Below are 16,006 nucleotides of genomic sequence, written 5' to 3' on the forward strand. Positions count from 1 at the left end.
AAGTTTGCTACTACCACATTTTCTATGGAAAGTTATTGGAAGCTTGCATAGTTATGGAAGCTCCATGGAAAGAATAGTAATTGCAACTTTTTTCTCAGAATTGCTAGTCACAAAACGGACTTTATATCTCACTCACAATTGCAAGTTTATGTCTCGCAATTCTGACTTTTTGTCTCAGAAATGTGAGATATAGGCTAAACTCCCAGTCCGGACTTTATAACTCATAATTGCGAGTTTATATCATAATTCTGAGGGGAAAGGTCAGAAATCCAGTTTATATCTTGCAATTCTGATTTTTCTCCTCTGTATTGTGCGATATAATTCAGAATTGCAAGATAAATGTCAAGTCAAGTCAAGTCAAGTGTATTTATATAGCGCTTTTCACAATACAGATTGCATCAAAGCAGCTTCACAGCATTAAACCAAAATAACACAACAAGGTTGTTTCTAGTGTAAATTTATTGATTGATAAAATTAAATTAATATCCCCAAAATATCCCCAACTGAGCAAGCCAAAGGCAACAGTGGCAAGGAACCGAAAACTCCATCAAGTGACCTAATGGTGTCCTAAAACTCCATCAGGTGACCCAATGGAGAAAAAAAACCTTGGGAGAACCCAGGCTCAGTCGGGGGCCAGTTCTCCTCTGGCATTTATGAACTAGAGGCCAGATTGTAGTTTGAACAGTAAGATTTAAAATGTTATATGAATGCCTGGCTGAAGAGATGCGTCTTTAATCTAGTTTTAAACTGGGAGAGCGAGTCTGAGCAACGAACAGTATCAGGAAGACTATTCCAGAGTTTCGGAGCTAAATGTGAAAATGCTCTCCCTCCTTTGGTGGATCTGGATATCCTAGGTATGACCAAAAGCCTCGAATTTAGTGATCTTAAAGAGCGCGATGGATTATAGGGCGATAGAAGATCCGTTAAATAGACTGGAGCTAAGCCGTTTAGGGCGTTATATAGGTCAGTAGCAATACCTTGTAATTGATACGGAACTTTATAGGTAGCCAATGTAGTGATGATAAAATCGGTGTTATATGATCATATTTTCTTGATCTAGTAAGCGGCTGCATTTTGGACTGTAGCTTGTTTATTGAGGACGCAGGACAACCAGCTAATAAAGCATTACAGTAATCTAGTCTCGAGGTCATGAATGCATGAACTAACTTTTCTGCATCGGAAACTGATAGCATATTACGTAGCTTAGCAATGTTTCTAAGGTGGAAAAAGGCTGTTCTTGTAACATATGAAATATGATTTTCAAAAGACAGGTTGCAATCGAGTATAACACCCAGGTCTTTTACTGTAGAGGATAAAGTAACAGGACATCCTACGATGTTAAAATTGTATTGTGAGAGGTTTTGTGGGCGGTTTTTTGAACCGATAAGTATTACCTCTGTCTTGTCTGGATTTAATAAAAGAAAATTACGCGTCATCCAATCTTTGATATCTTTAACACATTCTGTCAATTTGGATGTTCTCTCAAAATGTCAGAATTGTGAGATAAAAAGTCGCAATTATCTTTTTTATTTTTTTATTCCATGGCTTTCATATGTAGAACTGAGATTTTTGCTAAAATAGAGTCCATCTATTCCTATGGGAGCCGAACAACACACGGGTAACTGTGGGATTGACAGCGTCAACACAGAAAAAAAAATGACAAAATGACAAAAGCATAATCCTCCGACTAATTAGAGATATCTGCAATTATATTCTGATATTCAAGATCTGTAAAGGTTTGAACAAGATATCGTCAATTGACACGTCATGTAATATATGTAGGCTAATAAGAGATGTCTCTTATTACATTTTTACTAGTCAAAATAACAAAAATTATGTCTCATTCTGAATCTGCTGTTGTGGCGTGAAATAGAGCATTTGGGAGCGGACGTCTCAGTTCTGTCACTGCAGTTTCGCGCAGAAAAACTGAGGTAACTGTGGAGAAAAACCGGAATGCAAAAAAAAATGCAAAAACATTTTTATACAATACCGTCGTTGAAGACGTAATTTGAAGCTAAACGCAGACATTCATGGTTGCAAGCCATTAAACGGACAGGCTAGACTGATTATGGTAATTACCGTAAATAGCCTACGACATTTCAATTTATAAAAAGCGTTCACGTTCTCGTATAGCTCGTAATTACAACTTGAAAGATGGGAATTTTCTGAGAGCTTCCATCAGCCATAAAACGCATAATTCCCAGTCCGAAGATGTCGTGTCAATGTCACATGTTATCATCTCAAAATTACAGTAAATTTGGTGTACAAAACTATTGAGGTCATAGTTTGTGGGGGTGCTGTTGTACTTGCTTTATATCCAGATGTGTTTCTATTATTAAAAAAATAAGAAACCCCTCTGAATGCAACATCACCTTTAACTATGACCTCAGTATTGAATTGACACATTTCTGACTGATTATAAACTTCATAAAAGCAGAATTCATGGAAAAGCTGTAGTATTGAATTACATTAGATCGTACAGGTGTGCCTAATAAAGTGGACACTAAGTGTACACAACCTCCTTACTGTGAGGGTGTGCCATTCTCCTGGTCCTGTAATGAACTGGCTCCTATCACAGAAGTCCAGGGAGAGACGACACGAGCTCATGCTGAAGGTAGATGGCCTGACAGAGATGGAGAGGGAACATGTGCTAACTCTGGATGAGATGGAGCTGGGAAGAGGGAAGCTTTATGGGGACGTGACATTACCTGGCCACACAGGAATGGCAACACATGCGTGTGTTTTTATGTTGGCAGGGACCACAACACGATGGAAGCAAGTTGTAGCTTACCATTACAGTGGCAACTCCACTAATGGGGCGATCTCCAAGCCCATCCTCAACATCACTGACAAGGCAGCTTCCATAGTTAACGTCACCGCCGACATGGGCTCCCTAATCGGGCAATGTGGAAGGCCTTTGGAGTGGATCAAAACAAAACATCTGTCCCACACCCTGCAAGACCAGACAAGAGGTCATACTTCATGCCAGACGTCCCACATCTGGTTAAGAACTTGAAGAGCGCCCTGGTCCGTGGACAGACGTTTACGATTCCTCCAGATACGGTAGAGAAGGAGAACCTTGTCTTCAATGAGGTTTCAATTGGTCCACTAAAATATTTCAAGTAAAACCCTTCAGTCCAGTCATTTTGACAAGATGAAGGCCCTGCGATGAATGTCTTTAGCAAGGCAACAAGTGCAGGCCTGAAATACATGCTGGAGCAGGAACAAAGACCCCCTCTTACCGGACAACAGCATGTTTCTATGGCGGTCTATGGGAGTGTCGTAACTCTGTTTTTCAACGGCTCTGACTGCTACTGCAGAACTGTCACTTTCTCACTGCAGAGCCAAATGACGTCCAGCTCCTCCTCTCTGGATGCAATGGTTGGAGCTTGACGTCTAGCTCCTCCTCTCTGAAATAATGGGTGGAGCTTGCCATATAGCTCCTCCTCTCTGAATGTAATGGGTGGAGCTTGCCGTCTAGCTCCTCCTCTCTGGATGTAATGGGTGGAGCTTGACCTAGTCCAGCGCTGTGGACCTAATGGGTGGAGATATGTTTAGCTTTATGGGTAGGGTTACTCCGTGTCCTAACCAGACGTGATGCAATAAAATTCCAGTGACAAGCAATTTGTCTGTTCACAATAGCCGTAACACGACTACAAGTTGAGACGTGACAAAAACAATCACAGCCAATCAGAAGAGAGTGTGGGCGAAGTCTCTCTGCAGTCACACTGCAATCACAACGAAATGGATAAGCACTAGCACAACTTAATATTCTACAATATTATTGATCTTCTGCATTGACACCATTATATGAGAACTGAACTGAGCTGGACGATGACATCACTGTTTTCTCCAGAGAGGCTGTATAGATAAATGAACTAAATTAATAACTTTTTTTAAACAAAAATTAACCATCACTGAACGTACTAAAGCTGGACTGTGACGCTATTTTCTTCTAGAAACAAACTTTGTTGCATTATTTTCCTGTTATCACTGTAAAGCTGCTATATAAAAAATTGCTATATAAATAAAGGTGACTTGACTTGACTAGGGACGTAATGGTAAATGTATTGGTCCCAAAACGGCATGGTGCAGACGTCACGATTCGGTACAGTCAGATGCCAAATACAGTCAGTCACAGGCAATCCAAACTCCAATCCAGAAGGAGGCGCGTGTGGTAATGCAATGCTGTTTGTTAAGCGCCACAACAGGAAAAAGAGCAGAAGAAGAAGAGACGTACTATGTACCAACCTAAAACAAGAGTTCAGATGAACGCAAGAGCTCGCTAGTAGCCTATACGCTGAGTTTCGGTTCATTTTTGTGACGCACTCCACAAAGAGGCACCCTGTTACTTTACTTTAATTTACAAAAGCAATGAACTGTTTTTATTGTGAGTGTACACAAATAAAAATAGATCATTGCTTTTGTAAATTAAAGTAAAGTAACATTACAGTAGCAACTCCACTAATGGGGCGATCTCCAAGCCCATCCTCAACATCACTGACAAGGCAGCTTCCATAGTTAATGTCACCGCCGACATGGGCAGCCCATGGGCAGCACAACACGGTAATCAAACCAATAAGTTTGAAAACAGCCCCACGCAGCATTGGTCAATCTATCAATTAGAGTAACAATTCCTTAATTTTTTTAATTTTTAGGAATCTGGGGGGGGGGGGGGGGGGGGGGGGCGCTATGGGCTGACTTATAAGTTACACTCCTAATAAACACATAATCAGATTCATAAATATAACACCATTTTAACATTATTAAAAATTCACAGCCTACTGAGTAACTGATACTGACTTTTGACATAGAAAACACTTGTTTGTTCACGGTTTGAACGTTCTTTTCCCCCCTTTTGATTATTTTCAAGTTCTGAGGCGAATTTCATAGCTTTAAGTACGGCTATAAAGGTCAAGCAAAATGATATCCATTTCAAACTCACAAATGCACATAAACTGTACCAGAGATTATCATTGCCATACTTTGTATGTTGTTCTTCTTCTAGCCGTACCGTCGCAGAAATAGAAACCGTTTGGCGTTTGTCGCGTCGCGTCTGGTTAGGACACCTGTCTAGCTCCGCCCATTGGCTCTGCCTCTGCCGCCAGAAAGTGTTAGCTCCGCCCACAAACAACACGTCATCGCAGTTTACAAAGTAAACACCAAAATTGTTTTTAGACTTTACCCAGATCCATCCCTTTGCCTTAGCGCTAACTGACACGGAGAAAACTACTGGTTGGACATCTTCAGGAATTATTAAATAATATAGCTGGATGCATTCATATCTGGTAAAATGTCTTCGGTATGCCATGTGTCCAGTATGTAACGCTGTGATTTCAGAGCCTGGAGAAACATGGAATTGCACATCAAAAACGTAAAACAGTGCAAATAAATGTGTCTGAGAGGTTTAATGCTTCAGATTCAAAGCAGTCAGTCAAATGAAACATTTTAACTGGTTAACATTTTAACATATAACTGGTATTAGAAGGTAATGAGTAATAACATGCATTAGTGTTGCTTGTGTGTTAGTGCAGGTTAACTAACTCATGGCATTAATGTAACAGTCCACAAGCTGGCAGTGTTGCATTATTACAGAGAGAGATCATGGTGACGATGCTCTTCACTGAGACAGTGCATGAAACACTTCTCTTAAAATATGCACCAGACGAGACCTGTACAAGTCGAGATGTATTAACATCTTATTTAAATTTTGAGTAAGTAAATGTGCACTAAAAAAAATTATTCGTTGAATTTAATAAAAAAATGTATGGTAAGTGGTTGCACACAATTGATTGTAGCTACATTTAAATGCATTAAGTTGAACTTAATACATTTTAGTTCAACTTAATGCATTTGTTTAAATGTAGCTAAAATCAATTGTGTGCAACCACTTACAATAATTTTTTTTTAAATTAAATTCAACAAATCATTTTTTTCAGTATGGTTTTATTTGTGTTCATTTCAATTTCCACCTCAACATAAACTTCTACTACTTAGTATAAGTCAAAAACCTGCTTGTCCTCTCTGCAAACTCATTTTGACATGTGGCCCAGTTACTTTTTTGTTTTCATATATTTTTTTTGAATTTCTGTATAAAGCAGTTTGAAATTACCTAAATGTGCAGGACCTTTATTAGCCTATACAATTCTCAGACAAAATGGCGAATGACAAGTTTCCAAGGCAGGATTGGTTAAGCAGAGCTTAGCAAAGATATTTCTTGCATATTGCATGACTATTTCTTACATCTATAAAGTAATTGTCTCTATAGTAAGAATGTTACTATTGGCGTTCCCAGTCAAAAAGCTAAATTCAAATATCTCCATCTTCCTATAGTAAAAAATCAGATTGAAAAACTTTAAATGAGATTTGACCTATTGATTTGATAGTAAAACAGTTGTTTACAGTTGTATTATGACTAGTATGATGATGATATGATATAACTAAGACAGTCTTAAAACACAAAGTTGAGATGTTGTTGCCCAGAGAGAAAAACAATAGTGTCGGAGGAAAAGATGCACGAGAGACAAGAGATGGCGTATTTTCCCCGGGTTTAATAACATGACTTAAACGCCACACTCATCCGCAGACATGGGGATTGAGTGAGAAAAAGTATTCAACTTACAGAAATGTAAATAAAAGAAAGAGTACAAAAGTCGGTAGAGCGGTTATCTCTTCTCCTCACATCTATTACTGACACTCTACGCACATGCGCAGTTCTCATCGAACCACAAATTACCATAAAAGCACAAAGTGACCGTTACAGTTACAGTAAGTTCATTCACAAATACAAAACCATAGTACATAAACAAAACCTTTACAATCACACACACACACACACACACACACACACACACATTTTAACTATTTATTTAAGTCCACTTAAAGGAACCGTATGTAAGAAATGTATTTCAATTTATCATAAAATGGCCCTGATATGTCACTAGACATTAAGAAATCATGTTCATTTCAAATACTTATATCACTGACAACAGTAGTACGGCCAGGATATTGTCATTTAAAAGTGATAGTTGCAGCCCTCAACTGATGTTGATGTTGTCATCTTGTGTTTTGGCCTGATGCCCCACCCTCCACCTATCTACCAATCACAAAGTCAGTAGTGTTTCGGCATCCAGGTTGCCAGCTCAGCTCTAGTTACCACAGCTGCAGCTACAAACGTTCCTGCTGGATTCTGCAGCATATCTGGCAACCTCGAGTCAGGGGGGAGGGGGAGGGGATACACCGCTCTACAGTAATTTGAAAGTGATTGCAGTACCAGTTTTGGCCACAATCTTACATACGGTTCCTTTAAAAGAAATGATTTACAGGGACATAAATACTATAGATGCAGTCAAATACATGTACAAAATCATGGGTGCAGTGTCATACAGCAGATCTACACAATATTAAGCGTCACTCAGTTGTTATGGGTACAAGTAACACCGTCTCCGCCAGATATGAGCCTATAGTAGCAGACAGAGCACAGTTACTCTGCTTGCTGTTTAGCCCTCTTTTTGGGCATCCCAAGTTGTTGAAGCCCTCTTACAACCAGCCTGTGTGTGTGTGTGTGTGTGTGTGTGTGTGTGTGTGTGTGTCCTAAGCTGCCAAATATGAACACAAGTAGTCGGCTCTCATAACCTAATTCTGAGATGATGTTTAGGAGTGGTTGATATTTAATAATCTTAGTCATAAAGGCTTCTTCCATACTAGAGTAAAAGGAACATGCAACCTTCAAAACACACACCTCACTGATCTCCTCATTAACCACAACCACATCTGGTGTATTAGCAAACAAATGTGAAAAGGTTTCAGAGTTATTACAATACTGAAACATGGAAGGTTTTACACATGCACATTTTTACTGAAGATGAGAAATGGCTTGATTTGTCCTTCACTTATAAGGTCCACTACTCTGTCATGGCGTGCGATGTACATTCCTTTATAGGCATGACAGCCATTCAAGATAGGTGGCGATGTTTCAGTGATCTGTTCACACACAAAATCAAAACCCCAGCCATAGGTTTAATTTTTATGTAACTTATTCAACTCTAATACATCTTGATGCACGAAGGAATGCTTCACAGGCGTCGAGTCGTCTCTGCACGGGTGTTGGGGCATCTGTAGTTTCCATGGGAGGCTGGATACAAACTGGAACTGACAATCTGTATTTACCTCGGGACTAGCGTCCCGAGATAACAACAGAAAAGCAGATGGGAAATAATTAGCGTAGCTGCTGTTCATAAAAATAATGCATTCAATCTGATTTAACTGTAGTATAAAAGGTAAGTATTATGTGAATGCTTGGCTAAAGAAATGCGTCTTTAATCTAGTTTTAAACTGGGACAGCGAGTCTGAGCCTCCCAGTTTAAAACTAGATTAAAGACGCATTTCTTTAGCCAAGCATTAAATCGAGGGCATTAAAATCGCACCACTGTAATAATTTCTCTCTCTCTCTCTCTCTCTCCTTGCGTTTTTTCAAGAAATCACGGAAAGATGAGCAAGAAGGAGAAAAAGAGCCTATTTCACCTTTGCACGAGTGAAGCAAATACTGACTCATCTCATTCGTGGTCATACAGATAAGAGTAAGACATCATTGGAAACTGTAAAGGGTCTGTTTTATATGTGTACACTCACAATAAATACAAATCATTTTGCTTTGTAAATTAAAGAAAACAAACAGGATGGCTCTTTGTGGAGCGTGTATAGGCTACTAGCGATCTCTTGGGTTCAATCTGAACCGTTGTTCTGGGTTGGTGCATAGATCATCTCTTCTTCTCCTGCTCTTTTTCCTGTTGTGGCGGTTAGCAAACAGCATTGCATTACCGCGCGCGCCTCCTTCTGGACAGGAGTGTGGATCTCCTGTGACTGACTGTATTCGTCGTCTGACTGTACCGAACCGTGACGACTGTACCGTGAGGTTTCGGGACGAACACATTTACCATTACATCCCTATTGGCCCTTAACTATTAAATGCATCATTATGCAAAATCACAAGCTGGTTCTCTGCATGGAAAACTCATGACTGGCAGATCAATGTGCGTCTTTAGGAAAATTGAGTAGTGGAAATTTAACAAACTGAAAGGCAGTGCGCTCAGTTCATTTAAAGTATGGTGACAGGATGCATGTAACTTTGCAACAAAGCGGTCTGTTAAAAACACAATTTTATGACATGGCAGTATGTCCCAAACCTTGCTTACTCTTCTGCTACACACTCAAAAGTATGTACTTTTTCATTCACAAAAAATAAGAAGATACTTCAAGGGCATAGTATAAGTAGGCGAATGCAGCCAACAAGTCATTTTGGCTTCTAGATGCTTTTTTTACATTCAGGAGGAATTTTTGATGTCTACACCTTACAGTATGCTTCAATAATACAGTAATAAAAGTATGCATTTGGATTGGATTCCTCATGTCATGACCCCTTTAACTCAGAAACAGACTTTTGAAATCATTGTTAGATATGGTTTTTGGTTTTGAAGTATTTCTGGCTTGAATTCATGTAGATATAACAGTCGTTCTCGTTCACAGCTTATTTCATCATCATTCCTCATGGAAAACATCTCAGCTTTGAACCTGAACTCCACCGTCTCCGGGTGGCAGCGTCCGCTGTGGTACCAGTATGATTCCTGTGCCGAGGCTCCTCACTGGTTTATCTTCTACTTTAGTGTCAAAGTATTAAACCTGTTTGCAGGATTCCCAATGAACGCCCTCGTGATGTGGCAGATTCTGAAGAAGAAGAGCGAAGGATCGACGTCAGACATCTTTATTTTCAACCTCTCGGTCCTGGACGCCTATTTCGGCCTCATGACGCCAGTGGACATGATCAACCGGCTGTACTTCAACGATCCCAAGATCTGGTATTCCCAACGTTTCGCCTACGGGCTGAAAGACGTGACTCCGTTATTTCTCACCTGTATTTGTCTGGACAGGTACGTCGCTGTGGTCCATCCCATTTTATTCACCGGGATCCGTGATAATCGCTTTCGAATCGGCGTCTCCATGGTGGTTTGGGGACTCATCCTGGCCTACTCGTTGACCAAATGCATTTTAGGCGTCTTGAGTGTGAACGAGGTCTTCAGCGGAGTCATCCTCGCTGCCTTCTTCCTCATGGTGTTCTGTAACCTGTCCATCATCTGGGTCCTCAGGAAAAGTGTGGCAGGGAAAGAAGTCATGAACCCGGTGAAGAAGAGAGCCTTCAAAATGGTGTCTATCGTCCTCGCCATCATCGTGGTGAACTATCTCCCTCCAGTTGCTCTGCTGCCATTTGCATCAACCTTCTCGTTCGTGACGCTCCACTGCAAGGTTCTTCTCGCCGTGTTCTCCATCATGGACTTGAGCTGCACCATCGAGCCTTTGCTCTACATCTCTAAGATGGAGCGATCCGAGTTCTGTCCCTGCCTCGAGAGTCCCTCCAAGAAACCCGTCAACGTTAGTGTCTGAAACGAACCACCATGTGAATCTAGACCGTGTCGTGATTGGTCACTGAAAGTAGGGAAAAACACAACATTAAATGCATATAATAAAACAAAACTAAGCAAAATAGATAGACTCATCACCTTTATAAACGAGAGAGAAAAATACCCATATCTTTAGTCACTGATGTCAAAGGTTGTTTCCATCAAACTCTACAGTATTTCAGCACAAATTTGTCTAATTAAATTAAGATTTATTTCTACATGGACAGGGTAAGCAACACTGCACAGAGTCAATAAAATATGACATTGAATGAACATGATTTGAGCTGAACACACTTGAAACCACTTCTATTTTTCTCTTCGGTTTAAGTCAAACTCGGTCCTTGAGAGTCACTGTCCTATAGAGTTTAACTCCAACTTTCCTCAACACACCTGCCTGCAAGTTTCTAGTATGCCAACAAAGACCTTGATTAGCAGGTTCAGGTGTGTTTAATTGGGGTTGGAGCTGAACTTTGCAGGACAGTGGCCCTCCAGGAGCAGGACTGGACACCCCTGGCTTCAGTCATGTTAATAATTTTGCATCTTACTTGGCCTTTTCAGGGTCTACTTATAATGTCAGTGGATTTTAATGTTTAATTTTAGTACTGTGATGTATGACTCTGGGGTTTGGGTTTATGTATTGCCATGGTTTGAAATGCTGATTTTAGCAAAACCCGTTTAGAGGCACTTATTTAAAGAACTGCTTATCATTAACATGTTGACTTCATGAACGAGTGCCAGTTGTCTGAGTGTTGTGTGTCGTGTTTCCCCAGATGTGACCCTGTTTGCCTCTTTCTGTGCAGCTCATTCATAACGTTTCATTCCTCGTGACTCTTTTCTGATTGATCGTTATACTCTGAGAAGATGAAGCTACAGTGAACAGAGCTGGACTTCTCTTTCTTCTTGTTTTCGTCAGATCACCTGATTCTTTTATTTCTCACAGATTAGAGACCAAGTGTCCCGGTGAATAATTAAGAACTTAACGCACCACTAATTAAGATGTTAATTAAAATACCTAGGGATTAATTAGGGACGGGCTGAGGTGACACAGATGGTACGAGCTTGTAATTGTGTAACTAGATGATGCTACGAGATTAATTAACATGAAAAACATTTACAGTAGATGCTCACGAGAGCTTGTGTTGTCATTGATCTCTGGCTACTGGAGATGGTTTTACTGACCAGAGCAATAAGGAAAAGAAATATAAATATTTGTTGTATTTATTATGCATAAAGGAACTCCAAAAATGATGTACTTACATGTCTGTTTATTTATTCTTCTGTTCTGAACTATAGCAGCCATGTGTAAATACTCTGAAATATCAGAATAATAAGAGGGACGGATTTATCTTCATTTGAACACAGTGAAAACTGTAAAGCACACAGGTTTGACACACAGCCTTGTATGAAACCCCTCTGAAACATTCACAAAACTTTTCATGAAATGAACACTATGTAAATGAGTACTTGAACACCAAAGAGAAAAAGATCTATTCAATCCCAAACTCCACTCACTTGCTTTTGGCTCAGAAAATTTAAATTGAACATAAAACAATAAGGGTCTGCCAAATGCATAAATGTTGTGTAACACACAGAAATGGAAAACCAACGAAAGGTTTACTAAACTCCCATCCATTAAAACCTCCTGGATTCAAATGAAATCTGAGCGAGTGACATGCATGAATAAAAAATTCAAATGCATGAATACACAGCACCTGAATGAAATGAAATGTGAAAGAAACTCACTATTGTCAGTCATTAAACATTTGCACCAAATACTAAACTGATATTCAACCCTAAAGTGTGTGAGAAATGAGAATGCACACGTTAATAGATCAGTCACTGGATGGAGAATCTGTATGAAAACACAAAAGCAGTCAAACTAAATTTGAAGTTAGTTGAAACTGTAATGATTTGATTGAATTCACTGAAATGCTTATTGCTCTAAATCGCAGTCATAGGCTCATATATATATAGCTGTGGACTCAGTGGCAGAGAGCCAGAAATGAGTATTTGCAAGATGTTACAGTAGATTTACTCATTTGTTCCTTGCATCACTTGTTGACATGAAGCTCTGCAGTTACATCACGAAACTTTGATCATCCCCTTCCATCGAACTGCAGACTTCATCACGAACTTTTCCGCCAGACCCTCCTCTTCATCCAATCACAGACGAGTTCTTCTGCTACACACCTTCTTGTTGACCCAAACGACCCCCAACAATTGGTCGCGTCCAAAACGTCCCACCTCTGTCTCCCGCGGGATAAGCTTTTAATGGAGCGCCCCGAGAGAGACGCTAAACTGAGGACGCGTCTAAGTTAGGTGATGGTCAGAGAAAGGTCGGGAGAAACCGGCAATCGAACTGAACTGTAGCGGGAGAGATTTCTGTGCAATAATTTAACTTGATTTTATGATGAGGTTCTCATAAACAAACCTTTGAAAGGTCGTCACTTTGTTTTGCTGCTGAACAGTCGCTCTCGTCGAAGAACCGACGCTCTAATTCACAGCCAATCATCATTCCTCATGGAAAACATCACGGATTTAAACCTGAACTCCACCGCTCCTGGGTGGCAGCGTCCGCTGTGGTACCTGTTCGAGGCGTGTGCCGAGGCTCCTCACTGGTTTATCTTCTACTTTGGTGTTAAAGTATTAAACCTGGTTGCAGGAGTGCCATTAAACGTCCTCGTGATGTGGCAGATTCTGAAGAAGAAGAGCGAAGGATCGACGTCAGACATCTTTATTTTCAACCTCTCGGTCCTGGACGCCTATTTCGGCCTCATGACGCCAGTTGATCTGGCAAACCGGCTGTACTTCAGCGATGACACAATCTGGTACTCCGTGCGTTTCGCCTACGGGCTGAAAGACGTGACTCCGTTATTTCTCACCTGTATTTGTCTGGACAGGTACGTCGCTGTGGTCCATCCCATTTTATTCACCGGGATCCGTGATAATCGCATCCGATTCGGCGTCTCCATGGTGGTTTGGGGACTCATCCTGGCCTACTCGTTGACCAAATGCATTTTAGGCGTCTTGAGTGTGAACGAAGTCTTCAGCGGAGTCATCCTCGCTGCCTTCTTCCTCATGGTGTTCTGCAACCTGTCCATCATCTGGGTCCTCAGGAAAAGTGTGGCAGGGAAAGAAGTCATGAACCCAGTGAAGAAGAGAGCCTTCAAAATGGTGTCTATCGTCCTCGCCATCATCGTGGTGAACTATCTCCCTCCAGTTGCTCTGCTGCCATTTGCATCAACCTACTCGTTCGTGGCGTTTCGGTGTAAGATCAGCCTCGCCGTGTTCTCCATCATGGACTTGAGCTGCACCATCGAGCCTTTGCTCTACATCTCTAAGATGGAGCGATCCGAGTTCTGTCCCTGCCTCGAGAGTCCCTCCAAGAAACCGGTCGACGTTAGCGTCTGAAGCGTAGCATGCGTGATTTAAGGGTGTCCGTGTCTCAGTGGTTCTCAACTGGAGGGTTGTGAGCCAAAACAAGCCCTCAAGTCTGTTGTAATGAGGCCATAAACAATGGCATTAAGTCTTAATGCACAGATCCCATCTTTTGACCATATCCGATTTTTTTGGCCCATCTGTTAACATTCACTTTAGACAGGACTGGAATCTGATATTTGTGTTTACATTCATTCCTGCCCAAAATGATTTTCGGTGATCCATTTACTATGTTTTGAATGGCCGTGCTATTAAAATTATTTAGTGAGTAACCTAATAGTGAAGCTTGTTGGTTTAATTAATTACAGTGAAGTTATCGCGTCATTGCTGAGAAATATAATGTATCTTTCAGAACTGAAGCTGTATTATTTATTAAAGTCACGGGCAGAGGTTGGAAACCAGCTCCTGAATGTTTCTGTGTTTACGCAATTTCTTTTCTTTACAAAGATAAATATAAAGTTGCACCTCAATATAAAGCTGTGAGCGAGCGAGCACAGGCACGTCTGCATCATAATACAACATTAAACAGCTGTTTTTGTGAATAAACGTGTCGTCCTCGTCTTGTAGTGGCTTTTAATTCAAAGGGGAATCGGATATGTGTGTTTAGACGTGGGTTGTATGTCCAGATATCGGATATGAATCTGATTTAAAACCACATTTGGAAGTGGCTCAGATCGGATGCGGGAAAAATCGGATCTCGTGCGGATTTTTGTGTTTACACGTGTGCAACAAATCCCGATCTGTGTCAGATGTGAGAAAAAGATTGGATATTTAGTGCCAGTGTAAATGCAGCCGGGTCAGATACAATACAATAAAACTAACCATATATAACCAATATGACAGCAGAATAAATAGACTCATTAACTTTACAAAGCAAGCAGAAAACTCTTGCTATAGTGCTATTGATGTCAAAGATCGTATGTGCATCGAACTACACACTATTTTGGCACAGTTTTATGTTACCAGGTAAAAGTCAAATTCAGCAGATGGATGGACATGGGCCTCTTCCTCAAACACCACGAACAAAACATCAAGACAAAGAAAATACAGCACAGATGACATTAAATACATTAAACTCGCTCACAGAGAGAGTGAATATGATTTGAGGTTGACACACACTGTCTGTGCAATGAACTATTTGCATTAAACCACTTTTCAATGCAGTTCATATAAGGCCTATTAAGGGTCCACTTTCTATAATATTAATGCATTTCAATGTTTGCTTGCTACTGATGTAAAGCTCTGCAATGTGTTGATGTAAAATCTTGACTCTTTTTTAGCAAAAGCCACTGATTCAAAGAACTGCTTATCATTAACATGTTGACTTCATGAACGAGTGCCAGTTGTCTGAGTGTTGTGTGTCGTGTTTCCCCAGATGTGACCCTGTTTGCCTCTTTCTGTGCAGCTCATTCATAACGTTTCATTCCTCGTGACTCTTTTCTGATTGATCGTTATACTCTGAGAAGATGAAGCTACAGTGAACAGAGCTGGACTTCTCTTTCTTCTTGTTTTCGTCAGATCACCTGATTCTTTTATTTCTCACAGATTAGAGACCAAGTGTCCCGGTGAATAATTAAGAACTTAACGCACCACTAATTAAGATGTTAATTAAAATACCTAGGGATTAATTAGGGACGGGCTGAGGTGACACAGATGGTACGAGCTTGTAATTGTGTAACTAGATGATGCTACGAGATTAATTAACATGAAAAACATTTACAGTAGATGCTCACGAGAGCTTGTGTTGTCATTGATCTCTGGCTACTGGAGACGGTTACATTAGGGCATGAAATATCAATATTAGCTAGATGTGTGATTCATAAAGGAACTCGTTTAACAATATACTCACGTCTGTGTTCAGTTATTCTTCCTTTCTGAACTGTAAATACTCTGCTGTTCGCGTGTCGGTCAAAAATCACCTTTTTTTTTTGGCATTGAAATGAACGTACTATATTTTAGTTTGATATGTTTTTATTTAATATTTTGTATTTTTAGAGGATTTAATAGTACTAAATTATATTAACACTGTATTTATAATCCATTTATTCACTTTTTGAGCATTGACCTAAAAAATCACATTTCCAACTTAAACTTTTGTAAATCCTGAATGCTTT

At 40.2% G+C, this 16,006-nt stretch overlaps 3 protein-coding genes across 3 annotated transcripts in view; 2 read left to right on the top strand and 1 right to left on the bottom strand.

The window, feature by feature from the left end:
• Nucleotides 1-9,416: 9,416 nt before the first annotated feature.
• On the top strand, nt 9,417-10,548 carry LOC311092148 (P2Y purinoceptor 1). Its single transcript, XM_084128518.1, has one exon. The coding sequence runs from the start codon at nt 9,547-9,549 to the stop codon at nt 10,435-10,437; it is 891 nt and encodes a 296-aa protein (XP_083984644.1). The 5' UTR covers nt 9,417-9,546; the 3' UTR covers nt 10,438-10,548.
• A 1,113-nt stretch (nt 10,549-11,661) lies between these two features.
• Nucleotides 11,662-14,985, top strand: LOC311092147 (G-protein coupled receptor 4-like). The gene has a single exon (XM_084128517.1). The coding sequence runs from the start codon at nt 12,975-12,977 to the stop codon at nt 13,863-13,865; it is 891 nt and encodes a 296-aa protein (XP_083984643.1). The 5' UTR covers nt 11,662-12,974; the 3' UTR covers nt 13,866-14,985.
• A 420-nt stretch (nt 14,986-15,405) lies between these two features.
• LOC311092146 (uncharacterized protein) overlaps nt 15,406-16,006 on the bottom strand; it is a 3,828-nt gene continuing 3,227 nt past the window's right edge. The window contains exon 2 of the mRNA XM_084128516.1: nt 15,406-16,006. This exon is cut by the window's right edge and continues 1,320 nt beyond it. The gene's annotated coding sequence lies outside the window, so the exon portion shown is untranslated.

This window comes from Abramis brama, assembly GCF_963993115.1.
Source record: "Abramis brama genome assembly, chromosome: 11".
Classification (NCBI taxonomy): Eukaryota; Metazoa; Chordata; class Actinopteri; order Cypriniformes; family Leuciscidae; genus Abramis; species Abramis brama.